General features: G+C 33.5%; 1 protein-coding gene across 5 annotated transcripts in view; it reads left to right on the top strand.

Moving 5' to 3' along the window:
• NAP1L1 (nucleosome assembly protein 1 like 1) overlaps nucleotides 1-16,245 on the top strand; it is a 32,573-nt gene extending 16,328 nt beyond the window's left edge. The window contains exons 4-16 of one of the 5 annotated variants that reach the window (XM_025926818.2): nucleotides 575-677; nucleotides 6,271-6,412; nucleotides 6,666-6,746; nucleotides 7,661-7,786; nucleotides 8,754-8,825; nucleotides 9,939-10,078; nucleotides 10,524-10,669; nucleotides 10,764-10,783; nucleotides 12,406-12,528; nucleotides 13,234-13,263; nucleotides 13,774-13,824; nucleotides 14,878-14,949; nucleotides 15,666-16,245. In XM_025926818.2, coding sequence (XP_025782603.1) covers nucleotides 575-677; nucleotides 6,271-6,412; nucleotides 6,666-6,746; nucleotides 7,661-7,786; nucleotides 8,754-8,825; nucleotides 9,939-10,078; nucleotides 10,524-10,669; nucleotides 10,764-10,783; nucleotides 12,406-12,528; nucleotides 13,234-13,263; nucleotides 13,774-13,824; nucleotides 14,878-14,913 — 1,070 coding nt within the window. In that variant the 3' untranslated portion in view covers nucleotides 14,914-14,949; nucleotides 15,666-16,245. Of the gene's footprint in view, nucleotides 1-574; nucleotides 678-6,270; nucleotides 6,413-6,665; nucleotides 6,747-7,657; nucleotides 7,787-8,753; nucleotides 8,826-9,938; nucleotides 10,079-10,523; nucleotides 10,670-10,763; nucleotides 10,784-12,405; nucleotides 12,529-13,233; nucleotides 13,264-13,495; nucleotides 13,592-13,773; nucleotides 13,825-14,877; nucleotides 14,950-15,665 lie in introns of those variants that run through there. The other 4 variants (XM_025926816.2, XM_025926817.2, XM_025926820.2 and 1 more) reach the window with 4 other exon arrangements.
• The last annotated feature ends 309 nt before the right edge of the window (nucleotides 16,246-16,554 follow it).

Consider the following 16,554-nt stretch of genomic DNA (forward strand, 5'->3'; position numbering starts at 1 on the left):
ATTTTTGGTTTAAGTATGATTTTAGACACCATTAATGAATCATGTTTTGTTTGGCTTTAGTTACAACCTTGATTGTTTCAACTGTTAACATTCTCTATTCAGACATACACAAGCACACTATACTATTAAGCATCAAACAAAACATTTAGGTTACTCGCTCCACAGTCTTTGTCCCAGGATTGAAACTGTATTTGCAGTTTTCTAATAGTGTGTGTTGTCTGCTTCAAAGCATTATCTACAGTCATAGATAGGCATCCGGATGAAGCTTTGAGCTTCTCAAAAACGGAAGGTGTGTGAAACGCAATGTAGTAGGAAGAGAAAGGATATTATTCACAGGAGTTGTAGCAATGGCCTTGAGAGATGGTGATGTATTAGATCATTAGGAATCTGAACTTTTCCTAGAGTGGATTTTCCTCCGCTTGCTGCCCATCTCTGTTCAGACCAATGATTTATGGGCTAGTCAGGAAAACTTCATGATTGGATTGTCCTATTAAAATAGCATAATACATTTTCATAAAATCCTTTCGATGCCCTTTTTTTTTTTTTTTTTTTTTTTTTTTTTTTTTTTTTAAAGCGCGTCAGCTGACTGTTCAGATGATGCAAAATCCTCAGATTCTTGCAGCCCTTCAAGAAAGACTTGATGGTCTGGTAGAAACACCAACAGGATACATTGAAAGGTACAAGTTCTTCTTTTCCATAGTCCTTATTTATCCTTCTATAATCAACATTGCAAGTGTACCTATTTTTAAGACCATCTAGGACTTACATTAGTAATAGTGGAAAGCTAATGTCTGTTAGTATCTATTATAGGATTATTGGGAGTTTAAAATTTTGCCGAGTACCACCAATTTAGAGTTGGTCTTTTCAAAGTTTGACTCTTCTCCACAGGAAATACACAGATCTTAACCATTTCTGAGATTTGTTTGGAGGTTTGCTAGAAGTGCACAGGATTACAAGAAATAATGATTTCTTATTTATTTCACTGGTCCTATAAATCATTAACAATAGCACATGTATCTTATTTTGCTTATAATTGTTTTTTTATACTTGGCTTTATGGTTTTAGGATCCATCCACATTGCTTTCTGTATGTAATCTCTAGTCAGTAGTTTCTAGCTTCTAAATGTTGTCACTTGCGGTGATTTGTGTCCACCATGTTCTATTATACGCTTATTCTTTGATGGATATCTAGATTGCCTCCAAGCTCCATCAACACAAATTCCATTGTAATGGTCATCTTTGTGCATGCCCTCCTAAAGAACTGTGTAAGAATTATTTTGGGTTATGTAGTTACCTCATAGGGATTGTTATATGAGGTATGCAAACTTTAAATACTTCTAGCTTGCTTTCTAGAGCCAGTGCATTGAAGGTTGCTCTATCCTTGTGTCCCTGCCAGCAGTTGGTATCATTCACCTTTATGGGTGTTTTGTTTTTTACCAATCGAAGAGGTACGGGCATATTTTGTTTTGTTTGTATTTTCTGTTGTCTACTGAGTTTTGAGCTTTTTTTCATGATTGTGAGCTTTTTAGGTTGCTCATTTGTTGTTCCCTCTGTCCATTTTCCTATTGGGGTTTACTGTCTTTTCCAGGAGTTTCTGTGTATTCTAGGTGTTAATCTGTCATCAGTTTTAGACTTGTAAATCTTTCGTGTCATTTCTATTAACTTTATCCTTAGCATTCTCCATTAAACCGAAATCCTTAATTTTTATATTTTAAGGTTTTGACCTGTGGCTCATTCTTTTCAAGTTTTAACAAGTCCTTCCTAGTTCCTTCTGTAGTTCCTATTGACTAGTTTTGCCTTTCATCTTTAGGTCTTTAATAATCCCTCTAGAGTTCACCTTTGTATTTAGCTAGGCATTCAGGTTTTTTTGTTTTTTTGTTTTGTTTTGATGAGCTTGTTTTTATCACACTTCACCATGAACAGTTGATTTTTCGCCCATTTATTTGTGATACCACCTTTATTACATACCAGTTTCTTATAAACATCTGTGTGTGTCTTTGAACAGCACTCTTCTGTTTTAATTAATACTGGTTTTAATTAATATGGCTTTTTAGTATGTTTTAATATCTAGCAGGGTGATGATTTAATCTTTCTCCCTGTAGTATCTTCTTCCACCCTTTCCCCTCCCCCTCATTCCCTATGGAACACACTCTTAAGATTGGCTTAACAGTATGTAGACCTTCATCCCACATATGGATGCTAGTAAGTTTCTAGGGATTTTCATAAAACAACAGAAAACAGCCCCTCTCAACACACTAAAATTTTTGATAAGAGTTACATTGAGTGTACATATTAACATGGTAGGGAATTATCCTTTTAATGGTACGTTGTCTCATCCACATCTTTGTATTTATTGAGATCATATTCTCTTACTCTAAATTTTTTTTTTCAAAGTCTATTCTTGGTTAATTCCTGTGTACTTTAGTTGTGTTGCTTTTGTGAATGTAGTATCTTTTATTGTATCTCCATGTTAGCTGTTGATGTCAAGAAGAGTGCTATTGATTTATTTTTATTTATTTATTTGCTGTTGATCTTGTATCCAGAAATCTTGCTACACTTTGGTAGTAATTTGTTCTTTGTTCTTTGTTCTCCTCCCATAGGCAAAAGATCCTGTCTGCAAGTAATGGCAGTTTTAGCTCTAATCTTTTGTGTTATGTCACACCACGTTTATTTTTCTTTCATTACAGTATTGGCCAGGACTTGTAGTACTGTGTTAAATGTTAGCATTAAACATGAGCATCTTTGTCTTATTTCCAGTCTGGAATGGATATAAAATCTCTCCATTACATTTGGTGTCTACGTAGGATTTTTTGTGACCTTTTTTTCTGTATTCAGATGGTCTTTTGACTTTTTCTTTGAATCTATTAAGTCATATTAAATACAGTTTGGAAATATATTTCAGATACTGAACTCACCTTACTTTCTTGGAATAAACCTACACTGTTGAGTTTAGTTTAATAATTTTATGTAAGGTCGTTATTCATTAGTGAATTGAACTTGGGTGTGTATGTACATATGTATGTATGTACAATACAGAAACTTTCAATGGGATGGTAATTCCAAGCCCTGGTTTTAGAGTGAAGATTTCGATTGCTTAATGAAATAGACACAGCTGCTTTTACTTTTTTCCTTGTTTTCAAAGCAATTTGAATAAGATAGGAATTAACTGTTCGTTGAACAGTTGGTAGAACTCTTCTAAAAATGGACTTTGGCCTTAGGGGTTTGAGAACCCTTCTTATTTGAATTTGCTCTTTTCCTCTTTCCAGTTTCTTGAATTGAATGCTTGAATTGATTTTTTTTTTAAATCTTTTATGGTCTTAATACTTTGTTTTAATAAATGTTCTATGAATGTAGAGTGAAGATCTATATGCTGGAATTAGTAGTGCAAATTTATTAATTGTGGTGTTCAAGTTCTCTTTATTTCTGCTTATTGATTATCTGCCTGAACTAACAGTTTCTGGGAAGGATGTGTTAAAATTTTCTATTTAATCTCTATTGGTTGTGGATTAGTATATTTTGAAGCTGTATTATTAGCTATATGTTTGTGACGTATACATCTTGTCCTTCTGTTCTAGTTTACAAGACTAAAATGTCCTCTTTTGTATTTTGTGTTATTTTTGTTGTTGTTGTTGTTATGAATTCAGTTTTGTCTGATATTAAGATAGCTATTCCAGCTTGCTTTCTTTCTCTTTCTTCCTTCCTTCCTTCCTTTGCCTGGCATGTCTTTTTCCATCCTTGTATCTTATCTCTAGTAAAAAGTTTGCTCGCTTCGTTATTAGTGGTTTCAAACTCTTTGCATTTCTTGAAGGTGGTATTGTTTTTGGACTTAATTGCTATTATTTTATTTTATAATTTATCGTACTTTCTTTTTCCTCTTTTTCTGCTTTCCATTAAATAATTCTGGTTGTCTTCTGCTGGCTTCAAAGTTACTGCATTCTACTTTTTGTTATTATGGTAAAGAGGCTCAAAACCTAATACCCCTATTGATTTCTTAAATTTACCAATGTCTGTATTGTTTATAAATATACATCTTCTAGTCCTCTTTTTGTTCATTAAAACATCAGTAAAATTTACCAAGATATTTGGCTGCCCATATCTTATATAGTGTTCCCGAGTTGTTTTTTTTTAACTTTTTCAAAAATTACTTTTAATGAATGTAACGAGTATCTGTGGCATATTTCCTGAAGCCTGATAAGCCTCATAAAAAGTTTTTATTTTGTTTTATATCTGAATAATAGTTTGGTTTATAAAATTGTAAGTTCAGAATTCTTAAATATCTTAAAAATGCATTTCTTGTATATGGTGTTTTCTTTTGAAGCCTGATGTCGGTCTGATTCCTTTTTCTTCATATGTTATTTGCTTTTTCATTGAATACATTTAGAATTTTCTTTGGTCTTTGATATTCATAAATTTCATTAACCTGTTTAGGGGTGAGAGTGAGGAGTTCCATATTACTTTGACTCTGAGAAATTTATTATTCATTTCTTGAGCTATCCACCTCCCTTCTGTCTTTTAGCTGTTGTTACTTTTGTCGTCCAAATCATAACTGTATGTCTTTCCTGCTGCCTTCTGGAGACCTTTTCAACTTTACTGGACTTCTTTCACTTGAACCTATCCAGTTTATCCTATTTGTTGGTTATATAATTTAGCTACTATATTTTTCATACTTAATATTTCCACTTTTAGATTTCTTGGTCTTGTTTCTTCCCTCATTTCCTTAAATACATTTACATTGTTCTGTCTAATAATACGGCTTCAGATGATAAATATTTCATTCTTTCATTAGAGATTGTACTCCTCAAGTGTTTAGTTATTTGGACTTAGAGCTTAGGCTCATTGGCTGATAACAGTTACTCCTCGGTAATCATTATTAAAGATCAAGCTTTGGTTTGTGATAGTCCCATGGAGTTTGAGGTGAGGGGATGGGATGAACCTAAGGAGAGCTCCAGTTAACTTAGACTCAAAAGTTGGCTGTCAATTCTAGGCAATTGTTTTTGGCTGCTTTGGAAAGAGTACCTGGAGTGGAGGGGTGGAGGAATGAATGCTTGTAAGCTTTCAGCCAGTCCAGCTTTTATCAGCTCCTAAAAATGTTGGCACTGGGCTCTGTGAAGGGTGAAGGGGACAGGCACTGACTGTTCTAAGGAAAGTGCAGAATTTAAAAAGCTTTCTTCTAGCCTGTCCTCACTGCTACCCATTCTGGCCATTTCCTCCTTTTTCTAGGTTGCAGTTCACCCTGTGCAGTTGTTAGTCTCAGAAGTTGCCCATGGTGTGTGTGCGTGCAAGTGCCTGAAATAGTTGTTTCCTTCTTAGTTCTAAAGTTTCTAGGGTTGAATTTTTTTTTTTGTTTTTTATTTCTTTAAGATAGGCTGTGGGGGTGGGCAGCACACCATGCTATTTCACTGCCTTGACTAAACATTAAGCTTTTTACTTTTAATTGTAAGATATAAAAAAATGGTATCTGTAGATAATTTGTTTTCTACTTCTGATTAACATAACTAAAATAGTGGTTAAGTAAGAGAATTGTTTGAGTTACAACAATCTGCCTATGGCAGGAAATTCTAATCTGGATTCTGGATCTTTTGTACAGATTCCCTGAAGTTAGATAAATTTTGAGTGAAATGTTTTGGGTAGTAGGGGATTCCTAAGTTTAATCATACTTCGGGAGGCTTATACCCACCCCATAGTAAATTGTATGATATATGAATTATATCTTACTAAAAGTCCCTTCATGGAACATAACAGTCATATTTTTAATAAAATTTCAAATTCCAAATTAAATACAGAGACTAAAATAAGAAATAATAGTGTAGGATACCATCCTTTTTTCTAATATACATATGTTCTCCTTTTCCCTAAAAATAGCTGGTATGGGTGAGATACACATACTTTTTTTTTTTTCTTTTTAAAATCAAGGTTACTGTCATTATTCTCAGAGTTAAGATGATCAGCCCATGACTTTTGAACTTAAAAAATAGTCTGTTTTACAGCATAGATGCCAGCATTGACAAGTCTACTGCTGAACTTGATTATAATGAAAGATTTAGGGTTGATACGATTTACTTTCTCTTATCAACTTACTGTATCTATTTAAATGTTCATTTTTGAAATATTTCAGTCAAGAAGTCCATGTATTTATTTTAGTTAGAGTATACCTTTTGCTTCAACTAGGAAACTATCATTCACTGACTTTTATGCTTTATTTTCAATATGATAGAAGTATGACTTGTATTTTACTATGATGCTGTGTAACTGGTGCATTCCAACCTTTCAGCTTGCCTAGGGTAGTTAAGAGACGAGTGAATGCTCTCAAAAACCTTCAAGTTAAATGTGCACAGATAGAAGCCAAATTCTATGAGGAAGTTCATGATCTTGAAAGAAAGTATGCTGTTCTCTATCAGCCTCTATTTGATAAGGTAATGCTTTCTATTATTTATCTGAAATATGACATTATAATAAAGCTCTGGAAATATAAACAAACTTGCAGGTGGTTAAGTCTTTAGGCCTCTCAGCCAGATGGTTATTAAGAGGTATTTGGGAAATCAATTATAGCAATTCAGGTTGTGGTATGCATTCATTAAAACTATAAGCATCTTTAACAAGAAAGAGCTAGTTTCTGCCTTGGATATCAGTGTTTTTATGTAAGCTTTTCTTTTTAAATCATTTTAGCGATTTGAGATCATTAATGCAATTTATGAACCTACAGAAGAGGAATGTGAATGGAAACCAGATGAGGAGGATGAAATTTCGGTTGGTACCAACTTTGTGTTTTTATCCCTTGAAAATATTTTATTGTAAGATAGATAGTGAGTGCAGATGAGCCACTGTTAGACCTGGCACCATCTGTACCCAAATTCATCTTCCAAATTCATTTTCCCTTACATTTTTATAGTATTTAAGTTTTATAGATTCATATAAAATTCTCCTTTGAACTTCATGATGACATGCAAAGGATTGTTCTTTTCAAGTGATGAAATGGAGGCTTTTTTTTTTTTTTTAAGTTTATATGTTTATTTTGAGAGAGAGCGTGTGCACGCATGTGCGGGGAGGGGAAGGGGGGGGGGAGAGAATTCCCAAGCAGGCTCCACACAGGGCTTATCCCATGACCGCGAGATCATGACCTGAGCTGAAATCAAGAGGAACCTCCCAGGCACCCCTGAAATGGAAGCTTCTAAGTGACCTGCCTACAGCTAATAAATGGCAGGGTTGTGACACAAATGCAGTGTTCTGTTACATGACCCTGTTTCTCCAACATTGCTGTTTTAATGTTGGTTGATAAAGCAAATATAGTGTTTTGGTCAAGAACACCAAGGGGTGAGGCATTGGGTAAGGTATTTATTTATTTACTTATCCCCTGAAGCTTTAAAATTTTTTTCTCTAAAACTATTTCCCTATGGTTTATAATAAGGTTCTCTCCTAGTGGTTCTCTTTTTTGGAGGAGTATGGTAATTAGCAATATTTATAGAAGTAAGGTTTGGTATGGTAAACAGCAGTGTTTATACAATTGGACCAGTACTTATAATTTGATTGAAAGTTACAATTGGTGATTGAAGATATTTTGGTTTCTGTACTTCACCACTGGATGTAAGTTAAGGGGATGGGTAATATTTTATCAGAGGTCTGATATAGGTATTCAGTAATGTATGCTGTCATTTATCAAGGAGGAGCTGAAAGAAAAAGCCAAGATTGAAGATGAGAAAAAAGATGAAGAAAAAGAAGACCCCAAGGGAATTCCTGAATTCTGGTTGACCGTTTTTAAGAATGTTGACTTGCTCAGTGATATGGTTCAGGTAATTTTATTTATGATAACACCAGTTTACTTTTGAAGTGTAAATGGCTGTGATGACACTAGTCTCTCCGTTATTGACCTTTATGGAATGGTTGTGGTCTTCTGAAACCTGTGTTATCTGTAGAAGGGAAATGTGTCTTTGATGAATGTAATCAAATAAATTTTAATTCATTTTCAAAAATTAGATAATGAAATGGTCCCTTTGACAATTATTTATCATTGAGCAATGTTTTGTTACAGTCTTGTGCCTTCTGTGTTTAGGTGCTTGGTATTGGAGATAGGAAGGAGGAGACTTAAAATTCCATTTGTCTTACCCAAAATGACTTTCTCAGTCTGAAACAAATATTCCAAGGAACACTTGCATTTTAAAAGAATAACATACAGATCTTTAACTCTTACAGTTGTCACTTTTTCTGGGAAACCAACCTAAATGTCTCCTTCTCTGGGAAACTTTTCCTGTCTTAATCAGAAGCATTTCTTGAGCCACTACCACCTGAGTGGTAGTATTTGTTGCCATGTAGTGTGATTGTTGGAAGTTAACGTCAAGAAAAAGAAATCTTGGAACAATGACTACTTCATTCTACTTTGGCGAAGTAGAAAACGACCCAGCAGAATGAAAGGAAAAAGAAGCTGCTGGAAAAGGAAGCGTTTTTAAAGCAAACATGCCTAAGACTTGGTTTTGTATTCTTTAGCCTATTCAGTCTGATGATGATGATGATGATGATGATGATGATGTAGTTTTCTGTCGAGTCACTTTTTTTCTACCAATGGCAGTAGAAATAAGTAGAGCTTGTAAGTAAACTAGCTTTAGTATAAGCCATAATCTGGAGAGTAGGTCTTATGGTTCACAATTGTTATGTAAAACCTCCCTATAAATGTCTTAGTTAGCTAAGTGTTTTTGTCCAGTAACAACACTAATCCTAAAATGCCATGTTAGATATTCATTTTAATATTTTCCTAATTTGCAGGAACATGATGAACCTATTCTGAAGCACTTAAAAGATATTAAAGTGAAGTTCTCAGATGCTGGCCAGCCCATGGTAAAAGAACTTTGAAATAGTTTCAGTCTTGTAACATTAGATGTTTATAGGTAGATATACGGAAGTTTCTGAAAAGAGGTGGTACTCAAAGCTTAGAGATGGGGGTGAGAAAGAAGTTAAAACTTATACTTGGTACTCTTAATTGTTGGTAGGAAATAAATGTTTGGATGTTGATAATTGAAATGCAGCGTTTATTTCTTTTCCTCCCTCTGATCACAAAACTATTGTTGAAATCTCGTAAATCTTTGATACTAGATTAAAAGTAGGTAAAAAATAATAGCAAGGTAACAGAATTTAAAAAAATACTTCACATTAAAAGGCATGTGTCTGGGGGACATCTGGGTGGTTCAGTTAGTTGAGCATCTGACTCTTGATTTTGGCTCAGGTCATGATCCCAGGGTTGTAGGATTGAGCGCCACGTTGGGCTCTGAGCTGAGCATGGATCCTGTTTGGGATTATTTCTATCTCCCCCTCTACCCCATTCTCCTTCTCTTCTGTCTCTCTCTCTCTCTTTCTCTCCCCCCCCTCCCCCCCCCCGCTTCTCTTTTCCACTTGGTCTCATGTGCACGGTTTCTCTCTCTCTCTCTCTCTGTCTCTGTCTCAAATAATAAATGAATGAAGATAAATGGCATGTGTCTGAGAATTACATAAAACAGAAGATGTTAAAGGGCCCTCACTTCCCCCAAAACCAACAGGATTATGTGAAGTATGGGCAGAGCTGCTACAGGCTATAGATTCTTTTATTGTGTGTGGTCCAGTTGGGCTTTTTCATCTGTCAAATTCAGGTTAGAGTAAGATTTAAAGTCCTCTTCGTGGGGATGGAAGAAGGGAGTATTTGGTCAGTTTATTCAGCTGTTTTAACCTGTTTTGTAAACATGTTACTAAATAGAAGTTATAAGCTGAACTAGGTTTTATCCAGTTTTATTTTGTACCTTGTTTTGCTTTTTAAACAGAATTTGGGGTTTATCTGACCCTTTCCCAGAGTGGGAAAAGTATTATCACCTAGAAGTTTATATGTTTATACAAATCAACAGATTAAGTTTTATTTACTAAAGCACTGATATTTATGATGTAGGAATTTCATTAGTTTTTATTTTTTTATTTTTTTTTAAGAGTTTTGTCTTAGAATTTCACTTTGAACCCAATGAATATTTCACAAATGAAGTGTTGACAAAGACATACAGGATGAGGTCAGAACCAGATGACTCTGATCCCTTTTCTTTTGATGGACCAGAAATTATGGGTTGTACAGGGTGAGTTTAATTTTACTACTTTCACAGAATTTATCTCTTTATTTTACTTAGAATTTGTGATGCTTGGTATTTCCTAGTGTGTGTGTGATACATAGAGACATACATAGTTTATCACTAAACATTTCAGTAAAATGTTTTCTGGGAAGAGCTTACCTATTTTCCTAGAATTCTCCTTGGCTTTTGGTATTGCAGATAGTTGTCCAAAGGAGTGCATGTTTAAATTTATTGTACTGTGAATTTGTGCTAATTGTCAATATCTTATTGAAAAAATTTGTTGAAATAAAATTTTCTCTTTATATGCTACTAAAAACGTTTGAGCCAATTTTTCCCCTCTAGAATTTGTAATTAAATATAATATTTAATTAGATAAATCATAGTTCTTCTATCAATTAAATGTAATACATTAATTGCGATAGATTTTTTTTTTCCTCCTTTGTTTTGCAAGGTGCCAGATAGATTGGAAAAAAGGAAAGAATGTCACTTTGAAAACCATTAAGAAGAAGCAGAAACACAAGGGACGTGGGACAGTTCGTACTGTGACCAAAACAGTTTCCAACGACTCTTTCTTTAATTTTTTTGCCCCTCCTGAAGGTAAACAGTGTTTTAGTTTGGGTATTGATGGTTGTTTTATTACAAGCTTTCTTTAATTTCTTACTCACTTGAATTTCTTTTCTCAATTTTGCAGTTCCCGAGAGTGGAGACCTGGTAAGTTAAATTGTTATTTATTTATTGAATTGTTAATTACATATGAAATTAGAGAATTGGTTCTCAAACGTGGGGAGTTGGATAGTTGCTACTTGAATTTTGTTATGAGGCTTGCAGTGCATGGAAAAGACCATTATGCATCTGAAATTATTTCATTCAAAATGCTTATAGTGCTTCCACTGAAAAATGGAAAGGCTAAAGGCTTTCTTTTCTTTTGAGACTTGCAAATATTGTGTAGGGGATTCAAGTTGTTAAGATTGTAGTTTTCTTATTGAAACTAGAAGGTATTAAACCATTTGTACTGTTTACTAAACTCCTAACCATTCTGGTCAGAACTCTTTCTGTGTTATTCCAGTGGAAATATGGTTTCTTACTGTGGCCATGTATTATGTGACTATATGCCAAGAGCTATGATTGTGCCTGTGTATGGCCTAGAAAGAGGAACAACCTCTGAGAGGTCTATACAGGCAGGGTAGGCTAAGTATGTTGTGAATTTGCTCTTCTGTTGGCCAGATCTTTGAACTTAAATTAACTCAGTTTAAATAGTTTTATACATATGGAATTAGAAAGTATGTTTTATTTTGAATACTTTCGAATTAGAATGGTTTCAGCCAAGGTTTGGACCAGATGTGTAAAAGGCAAGTATTTCTGCCTGAAAAGAGTAGTAAGTGGCTTGGCTCAAAATACCTTTTATAGGACAAAAAAGGGGGCTGTAAAGCAGCACCCGAATTTTAGGTTGAAAGACCTACCTGTGAGCATTGAGATAGTTTCATGCTATTTTCATGTCAGCAAATGGGTTGGAGTTTGTGTTCAAGTGATTTTTTTTTTTTTAATTTCTATTTCCAAATATTGATGGTAACAAAACAATCTTGAGTAATTACAGATAGACTACCACCTGTGATTAGAAGTCTTTACTTCAAAGTCCACTGGCCCTTTTGTGTGTTTTTGGATGTTCATTATAGTGGATTATGTTGATGAATCAAAATGAACATTCATGGAATGTTTATTCATTGTTTGGTATCGTAGAACTTTAATGGAATTATTTTAATTTTGAAGAATGTCAGCACCAATTTTGTGTTGTGCTTTGTCATTAAATAGAAATCCTGGATCGACTTTGTATTTATTAAGTAGGATTCTTTCTCATTTGGCATTATATACCTGCTAGGGTACTACTTTTAGGAAGTGTGTAGTGATTCTCCATGTTGTTTCATTATGTGTCATACACCTAATGTTATAAATCCTTAGATTCTTAGTATCTTAGTATTATTCCGTTGGGTGTTTTCAGTAATTAATATTTTAAAAGGAAAATTACAGTCCCATAACAAAGTTGCTTTTATATTTTAATTTTAAGCCAGAAAAAAACTAAACAATAACCAATTCTAATTTTTATTTCCCAAATTTGTCTGAGTATGTACACTGCATTGCTTACCTTTCTTTTTATTAAAAACTGTAGACCTAAGGTATATGTAGATGACTACTGAATCACACACAGAAGCTAATTTTAAAATGACGAAAAGTGAAGTTGAGTGTTGCTTCGTAGGATTTAAACTCAAGAGTCTTGCATGTGCCTAATTAAATAGCAGTTATTAAATTTTGTGCTTGTTTTTGTTTTGTTTTTAAAGGATGATGATGCTGAAGCTATCCTTGCTGCAGACTTTGAAATTGGTCACTTTTTACGTGAGCGTATAATCCCAAGATCAGTGTTATACTTTACTGGAGAAGCTATTGAAGACGATGATGATGATGTGAGTGAATCTGAATCCTGCAGTGAAATAATTTGGTGAGGGTGTGATTGTCACAATTGATGAGAAGTTTAATGAATAGTTGTGATTTTTTAAAAGACAGAATAATTCAAAGGCTAATTACTGATGTCCTCTAGATAACTTTCCTGAATTGCTTTAAATATGTCCTCCTAGGATCTTAGACTTCTCCAAATTAGTAAAACTTTATTGTGTTTGGTCATTGTTGGAGGTCTATAATTCCCTTGTCTTTGACCAAACAAAAAACATGCCTAAGATGTTTTTTATTACTTAACATAAAAATATTAGGAAACATAGAATTTTTATCCAAAGGAGTATTAAACAACAATTAAGGTAAAATTAGGCTCCCCTCAAATATTTTGGATATCTTTATTGCTAAATGACAATCATTCCAGTAGGCTTTAGGTCCTTTTTGTGCAATGTGTTCACATAAGTACAGGCAGGTAATATTTATAATAATAGTTGTCTGACCACACCCACGATTGTACTGTGTTCTTTAATTTTTTAGATCGTCAGATTTAGATAATGGCACTGAACTGATTCCTACAGCTATGTAATTTGTAATTAGTCACCTTAGGGAAAGTATTTTCCTCTTTTTAGATCTTAGTGGAGACAGTGATGGCTGTAAGTAATGCTACTCTCAAATGTTTGTTAGCTACATTCACACTTCATCCTTTTTTCCCTTTTTAGTATGATGAAGAAGGTGAAGAAGCGGATGAGGTAATGTTTACCAAATGAGCAAATAATTCTGTTTAACACATTGAGAAGCGAATTGAGTGACTTATGTATTCCTTTGCTATAATCATTACTCTGTGATACGGGATAAAAACTTTTTGGAAAAAAATACGGTTTTAGAATTCTACAGCCAAACAATGTATGTATAAGGTTTCAATAAATAAATTGCAAAACTCAGAACATTTTTTTTATTTCAAATAATTCTGTTCTGCTGCAGGGTTATCAGCTCTTTGAAGAAGTCAAAAGCTGCAGTAAACTTTTTCAACGTTGGCTGCAGTAAATCTTTTCAATAAAAGCTCTCTGGATGTCTCAAGTTGTGTTGGGAAATTTTTCATATTAGAAGCTTTCAAATTAAATTGCATTGTCACCAAACTCTGTAATCATGAAAATCTTTTGACCTATAGAGTAACTTGTATTAAAATTTCTCCATACATTATGAGCCATTTCTTCCTACTGTGTACCTACTTCATGGATGCATTTTGAACTTTAATATAGGAAGGGGAAGAAGAAGGAGATGAGGAAAATGATCCAGACTATGACTCAAAGGTGAGCAAAATTAGTGCTGCTTTCTATTAAATTTAAGGCAAATTACATAAGAGTTGATGTTTCTTAATATAAAGTTTATTTTGTAAGTCTTATTGACTGGAGATATATATATATACATACATACATTTTTTTTTTTAATCTTCACTGGTATTTCAATAGTACATGATATGCCAGTGTACCTTTCCTAAGAAACTTTTATTTTTGGTTCTGACTTTCTATTTTTCATAGTTTCAGGCTAAATAAACCCTAAGATTCTACTTCTAATGCACTTTATGTTGGGCTTTTTTTTTTTTTCTTCTTCACAATTTTAAAGCATTTAAAATTACTTATTAGTGTTCTTAGGTTGTTTTTCCTCCAAAGGATAGGTTATAAACAAAGGTCAGTTTTTAAGTAACCTGGATGCAAAAGTGCTTGGGAATAGGGAAGCAGTACTGTGTTAGATTCTCCCAACCACCTTTTTTCTGAGAGTCCCAATCTGTTACTGAGAATTTGTCATATCAGGGCTAGTAAAGCCCATTGTCTCCCCCAAAATACAAAGTACCTTATCAGGATTCATTTGAAACTTAAGGTTTCTGTTAAATGTATTCACTCATTTGCTAAATTCTGTAAAATATCCAGAAGATATTTTAGTGAGCAGGTAAGAGAGGGGGTAGTTAAAAATAATCTTAAATATTCTAATAGGTATGAATTACTCTTGAAAGTTAATATTAATGGAATTAGGATTTAACAATAATTGATCTATAAGAAGGAAAATACTGATAATATGACTAACATAAATTGCTTGGTTATTTTATTTTCTAAGATTATGGCTTAGTGTGTTTTATTTTATGGAATTCATTCTACAATGTAAAATTTGGGCTTTATTTTAGCATTTTTGTGACTTGCTGATATTTGAATAAATAACTTTCCATCATTGCTATATACTATTTCTTTAATTTGGCACAAATTTTGGTAGAACAGTGAGATAATATAATTAAGGTAGTTTAATTACTGTTGAAAATTAACTGAAGCAGGTAGAAAAAGATAGATTGACTTGTTGTTTTCCTTTAACAGAAGGATCAAAACCCAGCAGAGTGCAAGCAGCAGTGAAGCAGGATGTATGTGGCCTTGAGGATAACCTGCACTGTAATAGCCTAAACACAACTATTATTTTCTTACAGCCTTATGTTTTTGTATTTTCTTGGTAGACTCAGTACTTTTTTTTAAAGGAAAGGAACTGATAATTTTAAAGACCAATTTGTTCTACTTAGCATTTTAACTGTAGTTTTTCTGCCAGCTCTATCGATTGCATAAATTCTTTCATGCATGTTCATTCATCACTACATGGTTTGGTTCTTCTGGAGTAATTTTTATCATGTAACAAAGAATTTAGATTATAGCTATGAAAGTGAACAGCCCTGTTATAAAAGAACAGTTTTTTTGATTCGCTTATTTTTTTTCCCTGAAGAACCAAAATATTTTTTCAGCTGGTAATCGAATTGGGTTTAAGTTTGCTTGCACTAGCTGTGCCTTTCATTACTTTGTTGCAGAAATGCAGTGACTTAGACTAAGACAATTCATCATTTAAAAAACAAAAAACAGAACTTGTCAAGACAAATATGGTTAAGAATTTCCAGTAAGACCACAACTGATAACTTAGATTATTAATGGATTTTGTATTCTAGGTGACATAGCTAGAGATACCTAGTAAGGAAACCACAGTAAAGAAACCTAACTCATAGTGTGGTTATTGGTTACTATAGGGAGGTGAATAAAACCTATTTTCAAAAGTTAAGCCTCATTATTTTAACTGTACTTTTAAATTTAACCTCCATTAACTCAGCATCTTTTCTTTATGGTAGGGTCTACCTTCCGCTTCCCTGGAAAGGATGAATTTACATCATTTGACAAGCCTATTTCAAGTTTTTTTGTTGTTATTTGTTTGTTTGCTTGTTTTTGTTTTTGCAGCCTAAAATAAAAATGTCATATAATTTTAGTTCTCACAAGATAATGTCTTAATTTTGTACTAATTCAGGTAGAAACAGAGGCCTAGCTTGGATTAATAAGCATTGTACCCAGCTTACCATATTATGGAAGAAGAGAGTGTCAACTTTGGGAGAGGTACTACATCTGCTAATATGAGAGGATAGAAAAGAAAGAGAAAATCTTAAATGATGTAATGTTTTTTTAAAAAAAAAGATTAAAAGATTAAAATTTTATTTCATTTGGTTAGAACTAGAGAGAAGGCCCCATGCCTCTATAGTTAATTCCAATTCTTACTGCTTAAAGTATGAGTATGTCATTTACCCATGCTTCTGTTTACTGTGTATTAAAATGGGTAGTACTGTTTACCTAACTACCTCACAGATATGTTAAGGCATATTAAGTTAAGTTTTATGAAATGTTTCTCAATCTCATTAAAAGCTCAAAAATATGAACCTATTTGTACCACAAGTATAATATTCACGTTTTATTCATACCAGGGTTTGATAATTCAACTGGAAAACAAAGGTTTAAGTACCTCTATTCTGGATCTGGTCAGGCAACAAACACTATTACAGATCTTTGTGTGGCTCCTGTCTTAATATAAGTGGATGGATGAACAACTCTTTCAAAAGGTCCAACGATTGCTTTTAGGTATTTTAGTTTATGACCATATTGTAGTGAAATACTACAGAGATCATGGGACTGAAGTAGAAAGAAGACCATTTTTAGGGAGGAAGATGCCATTAAATTTGAGACTTACAGAGC

The sequence above is a fragment of the Puma concolor genome, chromosome B4, assembly GCF_028749965.1.
Source record: "Puma concolor isolate L17-30 chromosome B4, mPumCon1.1.hap2, whole genome shotgun sequence".
In the NCBI taxonomy this organism is placed as follows: domain Eukaryota; kingdom Metazoa; phylum Chordata; class Mammalia; order Carnivora; family Felidae; genus Puma; species Puma concolor.